General features: G+C 42.1%; 2 protein-coding genes across 4 annotated transcripts in view; one reads left to right on the top strand and one right to left on the bottom strand.

Annotated features, from left to right (window-relative positions):
- The window catches only part of LOC134294564 (uncharacterized), a 406,638-nt gene that overhangs the window by 260,556 nt on the left and 122,617 nt on the right, over positions 1 to 23,465 (bottom strand). The window lies entirely within an intron of this gene.
- Positions 1 to 23,465, top strand: part of LOC107983719 (zinc finger protein 239) — a 54,186-nt gene that overhangs the window by 12,676 nt on the left and 18,045 nt on the right. Inside the window, exon 2 of one of the 3 annotated variants that reach the window (XM_016998396.2) lies at positions 1,746 to 7,609. The exons of the other annotated variants lie outside the window; for them this stretch is intronic. Within the exon in view, the coding sequence (XP_016853885.2) occupies positions 1,893 to 3,575 (1,683 nt within the window). The 5' untranslated portion in view covers positions 1,746 to 1,892 and the 3' untranslated portion in view covers positions 3,576 to 7,609. Of the gene's footprint in view, positions 1 to 1,745; positions 7,610 to 23,465 lie in introns of those variants that run through there. 3 annotated transcript variants of the gene reach the window in all.

Below are 23,465 nucleotides of genomic sequence, written 5' to 3' on the forward strand. Positions count from 1 at the left end.
GCAGGGCAGCAGAAAACAAGCTCCCTCCCTCCTCCCTATGACTTCCCTTCACGTATTTGTACATGGCTATCATGTCTTCTCTCAGCCTTCTTTTCTGCAGGCTAAACATGCCCAGCTCTTTAAGCCGCTCCTCATAGGGCTTGTTCTCCAGACTCCCAGATTTTTGGGAACTGTAGTTCACCCACATCCTTATGCATTTTCTAATGGAAGCACTGATAAAAAAAGCAAAAACTGAGGGGTTTTTTTTCTAAGACATAGTGTAGCATATGACCAAACTGATATGACCTCACATCCAAAAACAAACAGGGCCCTGTTAAAATAACCCGGGCATCACCGGATACCCAAGATAGCAATACATAAAGAATTCCTTGTTTCTTTTAGCATTTAGCACATGCTGTTAATTCACGGAAACCCATTATCCAGAGTGATTTTCGCACTTTAATGTTGGAAGGAGTTCTGCCCGCCTTCTGTTCCTTTAGCCGCATTTGGATTTGACTCAATGAAATTAGTGTGACTCTCTTTAAGATCTGAAAGAGTTTCCATTCCTTCCCTCCTTACATTACCTTGTCATTCTGTGGTTGTTGCTTGATGATGCTTTATGTTGTTATAATGCTTTGTACTGTTTTTCCTTTAATTTATTGTACTGCAATGTATTTTATTGTGCTATATTTTAATTCTGTTTTATTGGGCCTGGTCCCCATGTAAGCCGCCCCAAGTCCCTTCAGGGAGATGAGGGTGGGATAGAAGAATACAGTTGTTGTTGTTGTTGTTGTTATCATCATCATCATCTTATTCCCTTTTTAGCTTTCTTTATCTTGAGCCACCTTTGAGCCCACGTGAGTTCCCACATGTGTTAAGTGAAATTGGATCTGTTTGTTCTTGTTTGTGAACCTGTGATCACCTTTGTTGGTTTATGCAGGGAGGTGACCCACAAACCATGAACTAAGTAATAATGGGCATTTAGTGCATGCTGGTTATTCACTTTTTTTCGTGTCAAGAGCAACCGGAGTTGCTTCTGGAGTGAGAGAATTGGCCGTCTGCAAGGACGTTGCCCAGGGGACGCCCGGATGTTTTGATGTTTTACCATCCTTGTGGGAGGCTTCTCTCATGTCCCCGCATGGAGCTGGAGCTAGTAGAGGAGGCTCATCCACACTCTCCCCAGGTGGGATTCGAACCTGGCAGCTTTCAGGTCAGCAACCCAACCTTCAAGTCACGAGGCTTTTATTCCCTAGGCCACCGGGGCTCTGGTTATTCACTGAAACATTATCCAGAACAAATCATTGCTTCTCTTCTGTTCCTTAAACCACATCTCGGGTTGACTCCTTTCTATCTTCTGTCCTTTTTTGCTTTCCTTCCCTCACTCCCTCCTCTTCCTTCTATCCACTCCCATCATTCTTTTATTCCTTCGTTTCTTCTGTCCTTCCTACATACCTTCCTTCCACCATCTTTTCCTCATTCCTTCCTTCCTTTCTTCCTTTCTTGTCCTGTGTTTGTTGAATCACCTTTGAACAAGGACCAACTTTTGTCTCTGTTATGTTCACTCAAGCGTGTCTGCATCCATTTCTTGTTGCTTATGAGTCTTTGATTGCTTTTGATGGTTTCTGTGCGTGTCCTTGGGACGCTTCATGCTTCTGTTTCTTGATATTTCCATATTCAACATAATTGATGAAGAGAAAAGAGGATTATGTTGGAAGTAAAGGAAATCTGGGGCTTCATGTTTAACCTTCTGCTTCTTTCTTGACCAGGACATGGGGGTTCTATGGAGCCACCCCTGGCGTGATGATAAACAAACCAGCTCATGGTGGATACTGAGGAATTTGGAAAGCAAAAGTACAGTGAGGAAACCAGACCTATAGGAAAGAGAAATCCTCTCAAGGGGCTGATCTTACTAGATGGTAGAATACACTTTACATCAGAACAGGGAAAACAAGAGTCAAGTGTCCATAGTGCAATCGTATGTAGATAACGCTATCGATATGGAGGAAAAAGCTTATAAATGTATTGAATGTGGAAAGAGCTTTAGTCAGCATGGACCTCTGAAGAGACATCAAAGGGTTCACACTAGTGAAAAACCCTATAAATGCCTGGAGTGTGGACAAAGTTTTACTCGGAGGGAATATCTATGTTCACATCAAAGGACTCACACTGGGGAGAAACCCTATAAATGCCTGGAATGTGGACAGAGCTTTACTCATAGTTCAAGTCTACATTCACATCAAAGGACTCACACTGGGGAGAAACCCTATAAATGCCTGGAGTGTGGACACAGCTTTGCTCATAGGTCAAGTCTATGTTCACATCAAAGGACTCACACTGGGGAGAAACCCTATAAATGCCTGGAGTGTGGACAGACCTTTACTCGGAGGGAACATTTACGTTCACATCAAAGGACTCACACTGGGGAGAAACCTTATAAATGCCTGGAGTGTGGACAGAGCTTCACTGAGAGGGGAAATCTACATATACATGAAAGGACTCACACTGGGGAGAAACCCTATAAATGCCTGGAGTGTGGACACAGCTTTATTCAGAGTTCAAGTCTGCGTAACCATCAAAGGACTCACACTGGGGAGAAACCTCATATATGCCTGGAGTGTGGAATAAGCTTCACTCAGAGTGGAAATCTACGTATACATGAAAGGACTCACACTGGGGAGAAACCCTATAAATGCCTGGAGTGTGGACAGAGCTTCACTAAGAGGGGAAATCTACGTAAACATCAAAGGACTCACACTAGGGAGAAACCCTATATATGCCTGGAATGTGGACAGAGCTTCACTGAGAGGGGAAGTCTACGTATACATGAAAGGACTCACACTGGGGAGAAACCCTATAAATGCCTGGAGTGTGGACACAGCTTCATTCAGAGTTCAAGTCTACGTAACCATCAAAGGACTCACACTGGGGAGAAACCCTATAAATGCCTGGAGTGTGGGCAGAGCTTCACTCAGAGGGGAAGTCTATGTATACATCAAAGGACTCACACTGGGGAGAAACCCTATACATGCCTGGAGTGTGGACAGAGCTTTACTGAGAAGGGAAGTCTACGTATACATGAAAGGACTCACACTGGGGAGAAACCCTATAAATGCCTGGAGTGTGGACAGAGCTTCTCTGAGAGGGGAGGTCTCCGTATACATCAAAGGACCCACACTGGGGAGAAACCTTATAAATGCCTAGAGTGTGGACAGAGCTTTACTCAGGGAGGACATTTACGATTACATCAAAGGACCCACACTGGGGAGAAACCCTATAAATGCCTGGAGTGTGAACAGAGCTTCACTGAGAGGGGAAGTCTCCGTATACATCAAAGGACCCACACTGGGGAGAAACCTTATAAATGCCTGGAGTGTGGACAGAGCTTCGCTCAAAGTGGAAACCTAAGTTCACATCAAAGGACCCACACTGGGGAGAAACCCTATAAATGCCTGGAGTGTGGACAGAACTTCACTCAAAGTGGAAACCTAAGTTCACATCAAAGGACCCACACTGGGGAGGAACCCTATAAATGCCAGGATTGTGAACTGAGCTTCGCTAAGAGGGAAAATCTACATAAGCATCAAAGGACTCACTAAAGAGAAATTTTATAATTGCATGGACTGTGGAAAGAGCTTCACATATAGTCACAATCTACATAAACATAATAGAATTCACACTGGAGAGAAAGATGGTAATGGACACTACAGTCTTTCTAACATGTACAAAAGCAACTCTTGCAAATGTTGGAAATGCAAGCCCATAGTTGGAACATTTTATCATTGTGGTGTATTGTAAAGAGATTGAGCTACAATACATTTCATCCTGGAAGTAATTTGTGAGGGCAGTTGAAAAAATATTATATTAATTTTACAACAGAGGTCAGAATTGGAATTAAAAATATAAAGATTCAATCTACCTTGGAGCAGAAACGTTGGTTCAAAGCTGTTTCCCCTTGTAAATTTCCACAGAACATGTCTATCGATTTCTCTCCTTGGCATAATAGCATATTTAAACTGCTTGTTTATTCTGCGAGTATTTACAAAGTACTTAGGTCAGATTGGCAGGGCATGGTAAACTTGAACAATGGATTTATTGATTGGGAGGTGTCAATACAACTCAGAGCTTCTAAACTCATACAGTAGAAGAGCACCATCTCACGGCCACTTCGTGCAAATAGCAGGCACTTTCTGTTTTTATTAAAACTGTCATTTTTTAGTTATATTCACTTCAGAAAGCACGTTACGATTAAATTTAGAAAGGCTATCAAGAGAAGGCGCTAAGGAAAATCAGCCTAATATTTGCTGATTGACTATGGCTTCGATAATAATGTCTATGTACTCAAAGTATTCAATAAGAGATAGCTTAAAAGGGAAAACCATGGATAATGAGATCAGCAGTTCCAAAAGAAACACAAGAATAAATAAAATAAATAAGAAGAAATCTGTATTCTAAGGAGATTGGTTTTAATGGAATTTGCTTTTAAAATTGGTTTTATAAATGTTATAAACATTTAAGAGGGTTAAGAATCTAATTCAAGGTTTAGAACATTTGAACTTTGGAATCACCAGATGTCTGAATTCCATAAAACAAACTGTACAGTCAGTAGACGTTGAGCACCATCGCACGTTTGCCTGACCTGGTCGATGACCTAGACTAGAAAGTTGAGGGCAACTGTGCTCGTGGACACTTGTTTTTCACCTGTTTAATAATTATACGGAGTAAATTTTCGACTGTTGTACTTTCTGCGCATGTGTAGCGGAAATTGGTTTTGTCAGCACTAATTGTACTAGATATTGAACATGATTGAACATGATTTTGTAATGGTCCTTTGAACACGGATCCCCCCCTCTTTTGCAAAATAGTTAAGACCTGGACATCGATGTGCTGTCGCTGTTCTAGAGGTGTGTGTGGTATTTGTTCCAAACCCCTCTCTGCATATTAGGTCTGTGTGCCAAGTTTGGTTGAGATCCATTGGTGTTTGGGTTCACAGTGCTCTCTAGATGGAGGCGAACTACAACTCCCCCAAATCAATGTGAATTTCCCCAAAGACTTCCAGTATTTTTTGCTGGTCATGGGGGCTCTGTGTGCCAAGTGAGTTCCAGTTCCATCATTGGGAGGGGTTCAGAGTGCAGATGGTCCGCCCCAGGAGACTTATGGATCCTGAGGGACTCCTGACGTCTCTTGGGGTTCTGTCTGCTATGGAGGCTGATGATCCTGTCGATGCCTTGGTTGCTCGTTACAATACCGAGTTGTCCAGGGCTATTGACATGATCGCTCCCGAACGTCCCCTCTCGCTGCGTGGAGTTGCCCCAGCTCCCTGGTTCACCGGGGAGCTGGCGGAGATGAAACGTGAGAGAAGGAGACTAGAGTGGCGCTGGCGGAGAACTCGCGACGTTTCTGACCGAACACGGGCTAAAGCCGTTATTAGGGCTTATTCCGTGGCGTTGCGGGCAGCCAGGAAGGTTTTCACGACTGCCCGCATCGCGTCTGCAACAAATAGATCTTCTGAGTTGTTCCGAGTTGTTGGGGAGCTCCTCCACCCTTCTCAGGGTGGGGGGGCACCTGACTCCTCGGCAACTCGGTGTAGCGAGTTCGCTCACCATTTTGCAGACAAAGTCGCTCAGATTCGTTCCGACTTGGACGCCAGTCTTGAAGCATTGCCAGGTGAGGTAACCGAGGCATCTGTCTGTTCGATCTTGTGGGATTTGTTTCAGTTTGTGCAATCTGATGATGTAGACAAGATTCTTGGAGCGGTGAGGGCGACTACCTGTGCCCTAGATCCCTGCCCATCTTGGCTTTTAAAACAGGCCAGTGGTGGGTTAGTTGATTGGTTTGTGGCAATAATTAATGCCTCTTTGGGGCAGGGCAAATTTCCATCCAGCCTAAAACAAGCCGTGGTAAGGCCTATTTTGAAGAAGGCCTCATTAGATCCTACCAATCCTTGTAACTACAGGCCAATCTCTAACCTACCATTCTTGGGCAAGGTCTTGGAGCGGGTGGTTGCCTCTCAGCTCCAGGGATTCTTGGAAGATACGGATTTTCTGGACCAATCACAGTCTGGCTTTAGGCCTGGGTTCAGTACCGAGACGGCTTTGGTCGCCTTGGTGGATGACCTCCGCAGGGAGCTGGACAGGGGGAGTGTGACCCTGCTGGTTCTCTTGGACATCTCAGCAGCTTTCGATACCATCGACCATGGTATCCTTCTGGGGCGGCTTTCTGGGATGGGCCTTGGGGGTACTGCACTCCAGTGGCTCCAGTCCTTTCTGGAGGGTCGTTCCCAGTTGGTGAAGCTGGGGGACACCTGCTCGGACCCCTGGCTATTGACCTGTGGGGTCCTGCAAGGTTCTATTTTGTCCCCCATGCTTTTTAACATCTACATGAAACCGCTGGGAGAGGTCATCTGGAGTTTTGGAGTACGGTGCCATCTCTACGCGGATGACACCCAACTCTACTACTCTTTTCCACCTAAATCCAAGGAAGCCCCTCGGATTCTGGACCAGTGTCTGGCCGCTGTGTTGGCCTGGATGAGGGTGAACAAGCTGAGACTTAATCCCGACAAGACAGAGGTCCTCCAGGTCAGTCGTACGTCTGATCGGGGTATTGGGTGGCAACCTGTGCTTGACGGGGTCGCACTCCCCCTGAAGGCGCAGGTCCGCAGCTTGGGGGTCCTCCTGGATTCGGGGCTGACACTTGAGGCTCAGGTGTCGGCCGTGGCCGGGAGGGCCTTTGCACAACTAAAACTTGTGCGCCAGCTGCGACCGTACCTCGAGAAGTAAGATCTGACCAAGGTGGTCCATGCCTTAGTCCATGCCATGCAATAGACTGGACTATTGCAATGCGCTCTATGTGGGGCTGCCTTTGAAGACGGCCCGGAAATTACAACTAGTACAGCGTTCGGCAGCCAGGCTTCTAACCGGAGCGAATTACAGGGCGCGTTCAACGCCTCTGTTTAAGGAGCTCCACTGGCTGCCATTTACTTTTCGGGCCCAATTCAAGGTGCAGGTTATCACCTACAAAGCCCTAAACGGTTTGGGACCCACCTACCTTACAGACCGCATCTCCCTCTATGAACCCACACGTTCTCTTCGCTCGTCGGGGGAGGCCCTTCTCTCGCTCCCACCACCCTCACAGTCACGGTTGGTGGGGACGAGAGAGAGGGCCTTCTCCGTCGTGGCCCCCCCGGCTTTGGAACTCTCTACCTAGAGAGATCAGGCAGGCCCCTACCCTCCTCTCCTTCCGGAAGAGCTTAAAAACGTGGCTCTTCCAAAAGGCCTTCGATGTTTAGTTGTTGCTGGATTGATCTATCTGTCCATTCTATAATAGTCCCATTGTTGTTGTCTTGCCATTTTATACCGCACTTTATTGTCCAACTGTGAAATTTCCTTTTCCCATTTCGTATCACTCTGCATTTCGCCTGGGATCTACGAATTAGTCTCCTGTTTTTAACACTGTATCCTGCTTGTTGATTTTAATGATTGTTTTTATTGATGCTGATGTTTTTTACTGGGATAATTGTTTTATTGCTTTGTTACTGTTTTGTTTGTTTTATTGGGCCTGGCCCCATGTAAGCCGCCCCAAGTCCCTTCGGGGAGATGGGGCGGGGTATAAAAATAAAGTTATTATTATATTATTATTATTATTATTATTATACATCCTGATCCCTACAACTCCTAGAAATCCCCTGCCCTCTCGAATCTGAACATGCCCACTTTTTCTGCTTACTGGTCGGTTGATGTCAGGGTTAGGGAACTGACCATTCTGGGAGTTGTAGTTTACCCACAACCAGAGAAACAATGACCTCCACCGATGATGGACCTGGACCACACTTGGCACACAGAACCCCTGTGACTCACTCAACCTACTGGAAGGGTTTGAGGGGATGGGCTCACCGTGGTGGGAGTTGTAGTTTACCCTACAGCCAGATAGCACACTGAATCCCATCCGTCATGCATCCTGACCAGAGTGCCCAACGTAACAAAATTTAAGTACTGATGTAATTTCTGGGGGTTAACTTGGCATGATGGGAGTTGTAGTTCACCCACAATCTTATGCATTTTGAACAATTAAAACACTGACTTTGTAATAACTTAGGCAACACCAGGTTATTATACTTTTATATACCTTATTTACCTTTGCACACCGGGCCGGGCTGTGGAGCAGCTGCAATGAATCACGACTGACCGAGAAATTGTGCGATCGAAGCCCGGGTCAGATTGAGCTCCCGACCATTACAGTCAGTTAGTAGCCTTTATTTCAGTCAACAAACCATTGGCTAGGATCAAGTTACAGTACAATAATGGAATACAACATTTGAGTAATTTATGACATTGCATTTGGCTTATGGTTAATAAGTACAGTAGAGTCTCACTTATCCAACACTCGCTTATCCAACATTCTGGATTATCCAACACATTTTTGTAGTCAGTGTTTTCAATATATTGTGATATTTTTGGTGCTAAATGTGTAAATACAGTAATTACTACATGGCATTACTGCGTATTGAACTACTTTTTCTGTCAAATTTGTATAACATGATGTTTTGGTGCATAATTTGTAAAATCATAACCTAATTTGATGTTTAATAGGCTTTTCCTTAATCTCTTCTTATTATCCAACATATTCGCTTATCCAATGTTCTGCCAGCCCGTTTACGTTGGATAAGCTTCCAGAGACCACTGCGACCTCCACTAATGACTGATCAAGACTCAACTTCACACACAAAGCCCCAATGACCCACTCTACACCCTGGTGCAGTTTAGAGAAGGATGGGTCATGGATGATGGGACTTACAATACCTTCACTCACGTCATGAGAGCATTGCGACTCCCACCAACAACGAATCAGTACCAAACTCGGCATACAGAGCCCTCATGACCCATTCTACATCCTGGTGTGATTTGGAAGAGTTTGGACCATGGATGATGGGACTTGCAGTATCTTCACTCACTTCCCGAGACCACTGTGACCTCCACCAATGTCTGATCAAGACCAAACTTGACACATAGAGCCCCCATGGCTTACTTTACAGCTGGGCGGTGTTGGGAGGGGGATGGACCATGGACAATGGGAATTGCATATGGGAGTTGTAGTTCAGCGCACCAACTGAATCCCGCTGACACTGGATCTAGACTAAACTTCAAACACAGGCAAACAGTGCCTTTCTGAAATAACCCGGGCACTGCCGGGTCCCCAAGCTAGTGAAACTGGAGTGTTTGTGTGGGTGCTTGTGAAGAAAGGAAGATGGGAGTCCACGCAAAGCGTGACATGGAACAGACTTGGCAGGTGAAGCGAGGAATCAGCAAGGTGTATCTCACCCGACAACAGGAAATGTTATGAATACCTTTTCAATAACTTCAAAGCATAGGTTCTTTTTATTGCAATTCCAGTCTGAGAGGTACAGCATAACTTTTGCAGAACAACAAAGACAGTCATACAGACATACAGATTCTATGTAACTACATTGGATTCACAAACAACCTACTACAGTTACATTGGCTAACAACCTGACAAGGAGTGGGCTTACATTTTCACTCAGCATTCACACACATCTACATGCGTCCATCCAAATATTACCATATTCTGTCTCCCTCCGTGGAGAAGCACCTGCTTAGGCCAGGCCCAGCTCCCACTGCAGTCTGCCAACCCAGTGCCAAAACACCAAAACTTCAAAAAGAACATCTCCAAAACGCACTCCTTCCTCTTCCCATCAGAAAAGGAGGCCCCCAAAGTTACCAGAATCCTGCTTTCCCATAGCAGATCTCTCCTTCCCGATGCAGCACAGCGTTGCCATCTGTCACAATTTCTGGACTGTCATAAGGTCACTTATATAGCAATATTTTGTTGATGTTGTCCTAGAGTTGTAAATGAATGATAGACGTCTTCCATCCTGGAACTATCTCATAATTTCCTGGACCAGATGTTGATTCTCCTTGATTAGTGTTAGCAAACACAAGTAGTGTGTTGTTGAAGGCTTTCATGGCTGGGATCACAGGGTTGTTGCATGTTTTGGGGCTGTATGGCCACAAGCAGCTCTGTGTTGACTTCCTTCTTAACAGTTGTAAACATTTCTGTAACTTGATGTAAACATTTCTCTTATCACTGTCACAGTTCTTATCATAGTTTACCAGGCAGGTCAATTATTTCAGGTCTCATTAACAGCTTTTAATTACAATTCAGCAAGCAGGCAGTTAATGGTTACAGCTCTTAATCTACAGACTGGTGTCTTCGAAATTATTAGGTTTCATTCATCCGTCTTCCATTCACGCCCACATGTCATATATTCATATTTGGTCACAGAAACAAGGGTCCAGTAAGGCGTATCCAAGTAACAACAGGCAATAAAGTGTGCAGGGGGGACCCCATAAGTCATACAGCCTGAGGCGGAGAATGTTTTGAAACGAGGCTGTAAGAACAGAAGGAATAGCAAGTTCCCCGAAAGAAGGACTAAACTTTAGGCTGTAAAATGCAGGGGCCTCAAAGATTCAGCACACTTTCCGGAACCGCGGCGACGGAGCGTCCACACCTGTCGGGAGAACTTGATCACCTCTTCTGAGCACGGCCTGTGTGTGTGAGTATGGATGTGTGTGGGGGTAAGAGCTCTCTCTCGATGTGATTTTGATAGGATTCTGATGTGATTATCAATAAATGTTCCATGAAAAGTGTTAAAACCAAATCTGGTCTCTGCTTCATTGATCCATCATGATTCCCTAAACACTCTGCATCCACCAAAAGAACAGGAACCCTTTGGGTCCACAACCCTTTTATTATTATTATGCTATTAATATTTTATATTATTGCTATATTATTATATTTTATGATTGTATTCTATTATTATAATATTTATTATAGGATTATTCAGTATTGTTATATTCTTTATTTTTCTATTCTATTTTCATAATATTATATTATTCTGTTGTTGTTTCTTCATTTGGTTCCTTCCGACTCTTGGTGACCTCCTGGACCAGCCCAGGCCAGAGCTCCCTGTCGGCCCAGGCCACCCGCAGCTCCTTCAAAGCCGAGTCAGTCCCTTCAAGGAAACTTTGCCCTTGGTCAGCCCCTCTTCCTTTTTCCTTCCATTTTCCCCATCATCATTCCCTTCTCCAAGCTTTCCTGTCTTCTCATGATGTGGCCAAAGGGCTTCACCTTTGCCTCTCATCTGCTTCCCTCCCGTGAACAGTCAGTCGGGCTTTCTTTCCTGGAGGATGGACTGGGTGGATCTTCTCATGGTCCAAGGCACTCTCGGGACTTTCCTCCAATACCACAGTTCCAAAGCGTCTCTCTTCCTTCGCTCAGCCTTCCTTATGGCTCAGCTGTCTTTCGCATCCATAGTTTATTATGTGGAATACCATTGCCTTAGCTACGTGGAGTTTTGTTGCCAGTGTGATGTCTCTAGGTTAAGGGAAAGGCATTCCCCAGTTGTGTCTGACTCTGAGGGTTGGTGCTCATCTCAATTTCTAAGTCGAAGAGTCAATGTCTGTAGACACCTCCAAGGTCATGTGGCCACTGGCATGACTGCATGGAGCACCAATGTTACCTTCCTGCCAGAGCAGTACCTATTGATCTACTCAGATTTGGATGTTTTCGAACTGCTAGGTTGGCAAAAGCTGGGGTTAACAGCAGGAGCTCATCCCGTTCCCTGGATTTGAACTGCTGACCTTGTGGTCCGCAAGTTCAGCAGCTCAGTGGTTTTATCCTCTGCACCACCGGGGACTCCAGTAGAGTGATGTCTCTACTCTTCATATATAACAACAACAACAACTCTTTAGTCAATTTTGACCATATCAAAACATGTGAAACATACAAAACATATACACTTACCCATACATACAGTAAAGCCATGTAAAACCATGTATAGATACAAAGCATCCCAGCCTACTAGCCTACCAACCCACTCCTAGGTAGTTGTGCAAATACAGAATAAAAAGATTAAAATTAAAATTAATTATTCCCTTAAGGTAAGGTTTAAGGGTAAGTAAAACTAGTGGCTTGTCCATAGTAAATTTTAAATTTGGATTTTGTCATTGGCATTAATATCACAGCTTTCTGCTTCCATCTTCTTGCGGATGGCCAGAGCTTTTTGCGTAAAAAGGGTCAGTTTTAAACTAGTTTTTATCTGAACCCTGTAGAAGGATGTGCAATTTCTCCTTATTCTCTAAATGAGGATGGTTCTCCAGCAGAGGTTCTAAATAGAAAGATCGAATCCTGTTGTAATAGGGGCATTTTAAGAAAAAGTGTTCTGAGTCCTCCACTTCTGCATCTGCCTCACGGCACCCAAAGGTTCTCTTCGTATAGGGGATATTCTAGCTTAGACTTAGTCGAGTTGCTCGAATCTAGCCCGGGTAAAGAATTTTCTAATATATAGTGGAAGTGTAAAAAAAAGGTAGGTTTCCATGCCCACGTTGCATTTAAATTTAGCCAGGTATGGAGTGGCTCTAGCTTGCGCTGTGATCATTTTGTACAGCAGTGTCAAGGGCTCTTTGGTAAACAATTGAGCACACTTTAGCCCCAAAATGTTTTAGCTCGAGAGGGGCAAAACCTAACTTACGGATAATGTGGCCGAGTCTGCTTAGCCATGATGACCATTCTTTGTGGTTTTCTTGCTCTAATAGGCATATGGCTGGGAGTCTATGTGGTTGCATTTGTCTTATTTTGTACCACCAATTGATCTGCCTCTTCAGGATTACTGTGGAAATTGGGGGTACTCCCATCTCTGCTCTCACTGCAGCTGACAGGGATGATCTCTCCACACCTAAGCCAATTTTCAAGTGGCAAAGTTGGAATCTTTCTACCAATGCCAGATCTTGATCCCCCCATATTTCAGCTCCATATGGGGAACACCTTAGCCTTAAGAACCTTCAGAAAGGGACCCAAAGATCCCGGGTAATTGTGGTTACATAATTTATGAATTGCCTGTGCGGCATTATCAGCTTTTGCAATACTTAATTTTAGGTGTTGGGACCATGCCCCAGATGCCACATAATGTAGACCTAAGTATTTAAATGTCCTCACTTGTTCCACTTTGTGCCCATCAAGGGGCCAGTTGTAAACCTTAGTTTTCTTGCCAAAGACCATTATTTTGGATTTTTCTTTATTTATGGTGAGGGCATTTTCAGTACAGTATTGGCTAAGTTTTTGCAGGGACCTCCTTAACCCAACTGGGGTGGTGGATAACAATACTATGTCATCTGCATATATCAAAATATTTAACTCCCTATCCAAAATCTTTGGTCCATGACATTCTTTCATATTCAAATATTCCACGATATCATTTATATAAAAATTAAAACAGAATGGTGCCAACAGACATCCCTGTCTCACACCCCTAGTTGAAGCTGTTCCATTGGAGACCGCCCCGCTATTACCTAATCTCACTTTAACGGAGGAGTCAGCATATAGAGCAGTCAGAAGCGCCAATAGTCTTTTGTCTATTTTGGACTTTTAAAATTTCCTCCAAAGTAACCCTCGGCTTATAGAGTCAAAGGCAGCGGATAGATCTATAAAAGCAACATATAAACTTCTGTTCAATGAAGAATATTTGTCAATTACATGCTGGAAAACAAAGGCATTGTCTATAGTGGAGTAGCCTTGCCTGAAGCCTGCTTGTTCTTCCTTTATTACCAGATTATTTTCAGCCCATTCCTCTACTTTGTCCAGAAGATATCTTGCGTAGATCTTAGCTGCAATGTCAATCAGGCTGATTGGGCGATAATTCCTAGGGTCGGCTTTGTCTCCTTTCTTGAAAATTGGCACTATAATGTTTAATTTCCAGCCTGATGGGACAGAACATGCCTTATTTATATGGTTAAATAGGCCCGCTAGTAAGTGAGCCCACCAGTCTATATTTTGCTTGAACAGTTCTGGGGGGCTTTGTTTGCTTTCAGCCTTGTTATGATTGTTTTCACTTCCGCTGCTTGCACTGGTGGCCATGAGGGAAGGGGGTCTGCTCCTGCAATTAAATTAATACTTGATTCCTCCCTTCGGGACCGAAGGGACTCGGTGCGGCTTACAACAATATAAACAGTATAAACAAAGTCAATGAGGATAAATATAGAAACAATCTAAAGGTTAAGTAAACAACAACAAAGCAAAATACAGAAAAGGAACCAGAAAAGGCTGGACTGGACCCCTACTCTAAGAAAAATGATGAATGAGCAACAAATAAAATGTATATCACTAAATATAAATGGTTTAAATTCCCGAAATAAAAGAAAGAAAGTCTTTAACAATTTGAAACGTGGTAATTATGATGTGATCGCACTTCAAGAGACACACATTGCACAGAGACACACATCACACTTAATAAATAAAAGATTAGGAAAGGAATTTCTCTCCTCTTTTGAGAAAAAGAAAAGAGGGGTAGTTTTATACATTAGGGAAAACTTACCTTCTGAATTGGTATTCAAGGACCAAGAGGGGAGATATGTAGCGGTTGCAATTAAAATTGGAAATCAAAGAATTGTAGTATGCAAATATTATGCTCCGAATGGTCCAAAGAGTGGAATTTGATGATTTAATCTTGTTGGGAGACTTTAATGGAGTGCTGAATAGCCAATTGGACAAAAGTAAAACAATAAAAAGAATCCCAAAAGGCAGAATTTCAACATTACCACAGAATTTTTTAGATTTAAAGGAAGAGTTTGACTTAGAGGATGCGTGGCGAGAGAGACACTTGGAGAAAAAAGACTATACCTTTTATTCAGAGAGACATCAAACGTGGTCACGTATTGATATGGTATGGACCACAGAAAATTTACTCACAAGTATTAGTTTTATTAATATCAGGCCAAGAGATCTCTCGGACCACTGTGCAGTGGAAATGACTTTGAATCATAAAATATATTACCCAAAATGGAGACTAGACGAGAATTTGCTCAAGAAAGAAGAAGATATAAAGAAATATAAAATCTTATTTAAAGAATACTTAAGAATAAATGACACTGAGGAGATGAATTCTAATATACTATGGGACTCTTCCAAAGCAGTAATTAGAGGGCATCTGATCCAACAAAAGGCTAGGAGAGTGGCATTAAAGAAAATGAAAATGAAGGATATTATGAGAAGAATTGCGGATAGAGAAAGGGAGTTGAAAAAGAATCCTAATGATAGAAATTTGGTCAAAGAAATAAAAACCTTAAACCAGGAAAAACATCATATGGAATTGGAAGAACAAGCAAATCAATTAAAATTTATCAAGCAAAACCACTTTGAGAATGCGAATAAACCCGGTAAATGGTTATCAAGGCAAGTGCGCAAAAAGAAACAATCGCAAAAAAATTTAAGTATAAAAAAAGGAGATAAAGAGATAAATAAGGACAAAGAGATATTAGAAGAATTTAAAAATTTCTTTGAAAATCTCTATTCAAAAGATCAAATTTCAAAAGAAGAGATAGTGAAATATATAGGTAAATTTAAGTTACCCAAGATATCCAAGCATCAGAGGGAAAAACTGAACAAAGAAATCTCAGAGGAAGAAATTATAAAAGCAATTAATAACATGGACGCTAATAAAGCTCCGGGCCCGGATGGGTTCACAGCAGGGTATTATAAGGTGCTAAAACAAGAACTTATTCCACCACTAAAGAAAGTCATGAACGGGATTTTAAACAAGCAAGGAATACTGGAAACATGGAAAACAGGAGAAATAATAGTCATCCATAAGGATCAGACAGAAAAATCGGACATACGAAATTATCGCCCAATCACGCTTCTGAATACAGACTACAAGATATTCACCAATATATTAGCCACAAGATTGAAAGAATTCTTAAACGAATGGATTGGGGAGGAACAAGCGGGTTTCTTACCAAAACGTAATTTAAAAGACAACATCAGAACTGTAATTGATGCGATAGAAGTTTTCGAAACCAACCATCAAAAGGAAGTGGCCTTCCTAGCAATCGATGCAGAAAAGGCCTTTGACAATTTGAATTGGGATTTTTTAAAAATTTTGATGCAGGAATTAGATTTGGGATACCAATTTACCAACGCAATTAACACGGTTTACGACAAACAATTTGCCAGGATTCAAATCAATGGTCTAACGTCAGAAGTATTTGAAATTAATAAAGGAACTAGACAGGGTTGCCCCCTCTCCCCACTCATATTTATATTACCATTGGAATTATTATTGAAAAGCATAAAAGAAGATAATAATATAAAGGGAATAAAAGTTGCAAAATATGAACTTAAGACGAGAGCATTTGCGGATGATATAATAGGAATAATTGAAAATCCATGTAAAAATTTAGAGGTTTGGCTTCAAAAAATACAAGAATTCGGAAATGTGGCAGGATTCAAACTGAATAAGAAAAAAACAATGTTATTAACGAAGAACATGCCAAAGAAGAATCAAGAAATACTAAGCAAAAAAACCGGTATCCAATGTGTGAAAAAAATAAAATACTTGGGGATTTGGATCACCTCAAAAAAATCCCAATTATTAACAAATAATTACATTAGTGTGTGGAAAGAAATAAGAAAGAATTTAGAAACTTGGAAGAATTTAAATTTATCCCTTTTGGGAAGGATATCTTTGGTTAAAATGAATATACTGCCTAGATTAATGTTTTTATTCCAAAATATTCCAATAATACAAAAAAATAGTATATTTAAAGAATGGAATAAAGATATATTGAAATTTGTTTGGGTGGGGAAGAAACCTAGGATCAAATACACAATATTAAGAGATAAGAAAACGAAAGGAGGTTTTGGACTCCCGGATCTAAAACTCTACCACGATGCCTGTGCCTTAGACTGGATCAGAGACTGGATGAATCTCAAAAAAGAAAAACTACTTGCTTTGGAGGGTTTTGACTTGAGGGTGGGATGGCATTCGTACGTTTGGTACGAAAGAGAGAAGAAAGAGAAAAACTTTGGAAATCATTTTATTCGGTCTTCTCTACTTAGGATTTGGCAAAAGTATAAAAAATTCTTTTATTTAAGGACGCCATTATGGTTATCGACTATGGAAGCCAAACAGAGAAGACTTTTAGGATGGTCCAAGTGGCCAACTTACAAGGACCTTCTAATAAAAGGCTTACCAATTCTGAAATCCCACGAAGAACTGAAAAAACAATTCACCCATATCTCCTGGTTACATTATTTGCAAATTAAGGAGCAATATAATAAAGATAGAGAAATTGGTTTCAGTCAGTCTGAGCAGTTTTGGGATAAAATTCTAGAAACGGATAACAAGACAATCTCAAAAATATATAATAAATTATTGGAATGGGCCACAGAAGAGGAAACAGTTAAAATTGTATGATTAAATGGGCAGAAAATATACGAAGACCAATAACCTTAGCAGAGTGGGAATCAATTTGGATAAAAAAATTGAAATATACATATGCAATGGACTTGAAGGAGAATTGGCTAAAAATGTTCCACCGCTGGTATATTACACCAAAGAAATTAAACCAAATGTATACGAATACTTCAAAAAATTGTTGGAAATGCGAAGAACAAGAGGGAAGTTTTTTTCATATGTGGTGGACATGTAAAGAAACAAAAAAGTATTGGGAGATGGTCCATAAAATTTGTCAAAAAATGCTTAAAATAAATTTTCCTAGGAAAGCGGAGTATTACTTATTGGGAATAACGGATCAGGAGATACGCTTAGATACTAATGATGACATTATATTTATATATTTAATAACTGCAGCTAGAATGAGCTTTGCCAAAAAATGGAAGCAAAAAGAAATACCGTCTATGGAAGATTGGCTGCAGAAAGTGAAAGAGATAAAGGATATGGATAAATTAACTTTTTTATTAAAGAAAAACACGGGGACGCCGATAAGACACACAGATTGGTCCAAAGTAGAAGAATACGAAAGAAAGGGATGTTGTAATCTAAGTGATAAAGATTAGAAGGATGAAATATCCTAGAGTCTCTTCTTGCAAGCGTTTAGTAAAGCAAAGAAGCACTGACTAAGCCAACAATAAGGAAAACTCTCATCTTTTTCGAGGGTTTGTCCTTTATTAATAGACAAAGAGGTTGATTCAATACTGTTTTGTTTGTTTTTTTGGATCATCCTCTTGTATTATTACGTATTGGAAAACGCAAAGGCGAAGATGGAAGTCATTTTTTAATTTTTTTTTCTCTTTCCTCTTTTTTCTTCACTTTCTGTCAAAAGCAATGTTCTCACTCTTTCGATGTTATTTACCTATTATATACACTAATAAAAATATATTTTAAAAAAAGCAAAATACATAGAAAATGCAAACGAAATATATTAAGTACGACTCAAGAGGTGTCATTCATAAATAAGATAAGATACAATAGAATAAGTAATACTTACCCAATGCTCCCATGAAAACATGTCTACAGATGGCACCAAATTCCAAAGCTCCGGATGAGCTCACCCAGCGGGTTCATGTCCATGTTCAATAGCATGGGGGAAGGAATCGAGTCTTGCGGCACCCCACAAGCCAAAGGCCAAAGGTCCAAGCAGGTGTCCCCCAGCACCCCCATCGGGCGCCTCTCAGAGTCCCCTTTGTCCCTACAAAGCAAAGCCAAAGGGGTCATCAGCCCCCAAAAAGCCATGTCATTGAGAGTGAACCCTACAAAACCCCACAATGGCTGAAGGGCCGAGAAGGTGTCCCCCAAAAATACCTCCAGGAAGGACCAGACCCACTGCTAGACGGTGCCCCCAAGTCCCATTCCCACCAGGCATCCCAGAAGGAGACCGTGGTCTACAGTATTGAAGGCCAAGAGCTCGAACACTGTTTCCATTCTAAATATCTTGGTGTTACCTTAGATCAAACACTAACATATAGGAAACACGGCATGAACACCAAGCACAAAGTAGCTGCACGCAACAACATCCTGCGGAAACTGACTGGCAGCGCATGGGGTGCAGACCCACAATTAATAAGGACATCAGCCCTGGCCTTGTCTTTCTCAACTGCTGAGTGAGCCTGTCCTGTCTGGCACAAGTCTGCCCATGCGAAGCAGGTGGACATAGCACTGAACGAAACATGCAGAATCATCACAGGAGGCCTTAAACCTACACCTGATTTGATAAACTCTATAAGTTCGCTGGCATTGCCACTCCTGATGTGCAATGGGAAGTTGTTGCTAACGGTGAGAGAAATAAGGTCGAACATTGTGAAAGCCACCCACTATGACTCTCAGCCTCCTCCCACCAGACTCAAGTCAAGGAAGGGCTTCATGAGAACCACCACTCCCTCCTCTTGATGTCCCTCCAGCAACAGCAAGGGTGTCCCTCTGGGCAGCTAAACCAGGCAATGCGAACTGGATGGCCCCCCACGAGGGTCTTCCTTCCTCCAGGGCCAAACCAAGAATGGGCCACTTGGAAGTCCCTGAACAGACTCAGAAGCGGAGTGGGCAGATCTAAAGGGAACCTGGCAAGGTGGCACTACCTGGAGGAATCCTCCCCCTTGTGTGACTGTGGAGCAGAACAAACAACTCCGCATAAGTATGCTTGCCCACAATGTCCAGCCTCATGCACGGAGGAGGAGTTGTTTAAAGCTATGGACTATGCGGTCGCTGTTGCTCGCTTTTGGTCTAAAACTATTTAGCTGCTTGTGATTTCCTTTATTTTATCACCTTTAAATTTATTTATTATGCAATGCTTTTGACACGAAATAAATAAGGCCGCTGAGAGGTCCAAGAGAACCAAGAGGGACACCCTCCCCCCGCCTGGGTCCCTCTGCTCCTCCCCACACGAGGAGCGAAGAAGACTCACAGGATGTGGACCCAACTGGGCGACACAGCGACAGGCTGCAAAAGCAAAAGGCAAGGAGCAAGAACCACAAGACAGAGAGAGAGCGACTGCCTTCCTTCCTGCTGTGAACGGGAAAGTGAGCTTCCCAAGGGAACGGCCTTCAGTGGGAGATGCTGCAGCGCATCACAAGGGTCTCCATGGCGCCCCCTGCAGGCACGGAACAGCCATCCAGGAAGGGAGGGAGGGGGGGAGGGAGGGATCCCTTGATGGGCAGGACCAGAGGAGGGGCAGGACAGGAAAGCCATTGGAATAATATATAATAATAATACTAATAATAACATTATAAAAAGAATGAGTCCCGGTGGCAAAGTGTGTTAAAGCACTTAGCTGCTGAACTTGTAAACCGAAAGGTCCTAGGTTCATTCAAATCCCTGGAGCGGAGTGAGCGCCCGCTGTTAGCCCCAGCTCCTGCCAACCTAGCAGTTCGAAAACATGCCAATGTGAGTATATCAATAGGTACCGCTCCGGCGGGAAGGTAACGGCGCTCCATGCAGTCATGCCAATGGCCACATGACCTTGGAGGTGTCGGACAACACCGGCTCTTCGGCTTAGAAATGGAGATGAGCCCCAACCCCCAGAGTCAGACATGACTGGACTTAACGTCAGGGGAAACCTTTACCTTTTACTATAAAAAGAATATAATAATATATAATAGAACTAGCTGTGCCCAGCCACGCATTGCTGTGGCGAAGTCTGGTGGTCTGGGAAATAAAGTATTGAGGAATTGGTGGTAGTTAAGGTAAAGGTAAAGGTTTTTCCCTGACGTTAAGTCCAGTCATGTCTGATTCTGGGGGTTGGTGCTCATCTCCATTTCTAAGCCGAAGAGCCGGCGTTGTCCGTAGACTCCTCCAAGGTCATGTGGGATGACTGCATGGAGCGGCGTTACCTTCCCACCGGAGCAGTACCTATTGATGCACTCACATTTGCATGTTTTCGAACTTCTGGGTTGGCAGAAGCTGGGGCTAACAGTGGGGGCTCTCTCCGCTCCCCCAATTCAACCCTGCGGCCTTTCGGTCCAGAAGTTCAGCAGCTCAGCGCTTTAACACACTGCGCCATCAGGGTATATTATTTCCTAAAGGTTGTGAATATACAATATTTCTGATAGGTTTTTTTGTTGTCTGTTGGAGGCAAGTATGAATGCTGCAATTAGGAAAAATGATTAGGATGTAATGGCCTTGCAGCTTTAAAGCCTGATTGCTTCCTCCCTGAGTGATTTTTTTTTGTTGGGAGGTGTTAGCTGGCCCTGATTGTTTCCTGTCTGGAATTCCCTTGTTTTCAGAGTGGTGTTCTTTGCGATATTTTATATGCTTCTACTGTCTGTAGCCCTGAGAAAACAGAGGATTTTCCAGACTTTGATGATGGGAATACTTTGTTGGGAGGTGTTAGCTGGCCCTGATTGTTTCCTGTGTGGAATTCCCCTGTTTTCAGAGTGGTGTTGTTTATTTAGTGTTCTTATTTTAGAGATTGTATTGTTCTGTTTTATTATACCACATTAATTTTTATATATTCAGATTTTAGTGTTTTTGAATACTTGGAGCCAGATTGTATTCATTTTCACGGTTGACGGCAACACAATAATAATAATAATAATAATAATAATAATAATAATAATAGTAATGATAGTAATAATAATGACTTTGGTAATACACAGTGCTTCACTCCCTTCTCAGCTTCCTTTCTGGAAGAATCCTTTCTTGGAAGGTGTTAGCTGGCCCTGATTGTTTCCTTTGTGGAATTTCCAATTTCCCTGCTTTCAGACTTTTGGTCTTTATTTACTATCCTTGTTATAGAGATTATATTGTTCTGCATTATTCTATCCCAGTAATTATTTCATATTAAAGTAGAATCTCACTTATCCAACATTCACTTATCCAATGTTCTGGATTATCTAATGCAGTCTGTCTTTTCATAATCAATGTTTTTGTAGTCAATGTTTTAAATTCATTGTGATATTTTAATGGTAAATTTGTAAATACAGTACAATAGAGTCTCACTTATCCAACATAAACGGGCTGGCAGAATGTTGGATAAGCGAATATGTTGGATAATAAGGAGGCATTAAGGAAAAGCCTATTAAACATCAGATTAGGTTATGATTTTACAAATGAAGCACCAAAACATCATGTTAGACAACAAATTTGGCAGAAAAAGTAGTTCAGTACGCAGTAATGCTATGTAGTAATTACTGTATTTATGAATTTAGCACCAAAATATCACGATATATTGAAAACATTGACTACAAAAATGCATTGGATAATCCAGAACATTGGATAAAAGGTTATATCTGGACTCATGTCGGACCTACTCCAGCTATTTCTATCAAGGAAACGGTTGCCAGCAGCTTGTAATCTGTCTTGCTTTAGAGACTCCTTTTGTATGTGTTTTAAAATCACTGCCAATATGTGGTTTCAGTTTATCTTTATAGGTTGATTTTATTTATCAAACCCTAACCCTAACCTGGAGGGAAGGATATTGGAGGCGAAGCTGAAGTATTTTGGCCACATCATGAGAAGACAGGAAAGCTTGGATAAGTGAGACTCTACTGTAATTACTACATAGCACTACTGCGCATGGAACTACTTTTTCTGTCAAATTTGTTGTATAATATGATGTTTTGGTGCTTAATTTGTATAATCATTACCTAATTTGATGTTTAATCGGCATTTCCTGAATCCCTTATTATCCAACATATTCACTTATCCTGCCGGCCTGTTTATGTTGGATAAGTGAGAGGCTACTGTATATTGATAATCTTATATTATCTGCTTAGAACTGGATTATATGAGGCCCCTTCTTCACAGTTGTATAAAATGCACACTGAAGTGGATTATATGGTAGTGTGGAATCAAGATAATCCAATGCAAAGCAGATAATATAAGATTATAAATGGGTTAAATAGCTATGTAGAAGGGCCTTGAGTCTACACTGCCATATAATCCAGTGCAAATTAGATAATCTGTGGAAAAAAACTAAGTGAGGCCTAAATCTGCCTGTCCCCTGACTGAACCCTGGCTGTCCCTTGGTTGCTAGGAGACCAAGTGAGCAGAGATTAGCCCTCTAAACTGGCAGCAATTGGATAAAAAAATATTGCTCTCCTTCTAATTAGGACTTTATTTTTCTTTTCTTTTTGTTGTATCAACCTAGAGGCGTGGATGATGGGTTGTCAAATTTCGAGGTTGGGGGGCCTGTAGTTTTGTTGTTTTTGAGTCGCCATGATGCCATCACTCATTTATATATATAGAATATTATAATAAGTATTATATTATATCATAATTGTAATTTGACTTTGGTCAAAGCACAGGATCGTATATTTTGGCAAAGGGTAGATTTGCGTGAAGCCCAACGGAGTGGATTGATGACAAATCGGATAGGATAATTATAATATTGTATTATATTATTATGGTTGCGAGAGCTGGACCGTAAGGAAGGCTGAGCGAAGGAAGAGAGACGCTTTTGAACTCTGGTGCTGGAGGAAAATCCTGAGAGTGCTTTGGACCGCAAAAAGATCCAACCGTTCCATCCTCCAGGAAATAATGCCCAATGGCTGCTCACTGGAGGGAAGGATATTAGAGGCAAAGTTGAAGTATTTTGGCCACATCATGAGGAGACAGGAAAGCTTGGAAAAGATCACGATGCTGGGGAAAATGGAAGGAAAAAGGAGGAGAGGCCGACCAAGGGCAAGATGGATGTACGGTATCCTTGAAGGGACTGGCTTGACCTTGAAGGAACTGGGGGCAGTGA

Source organism: Anolis carolinensis, unplaced genomic scaffold, assembly GCF_035594765.1.
Source record: "Anolis carolinensis isolate JA03-04 unplaced genomic scaffold, rAnoCar3.1.pri scaffold_17, whole genome shotgun sequence".
NCBI lineage: Eukaryota > Metazoa > Chordata > Lepidosauria > Squamata > Dactyloidae > Anolis > Anolis carolinensis.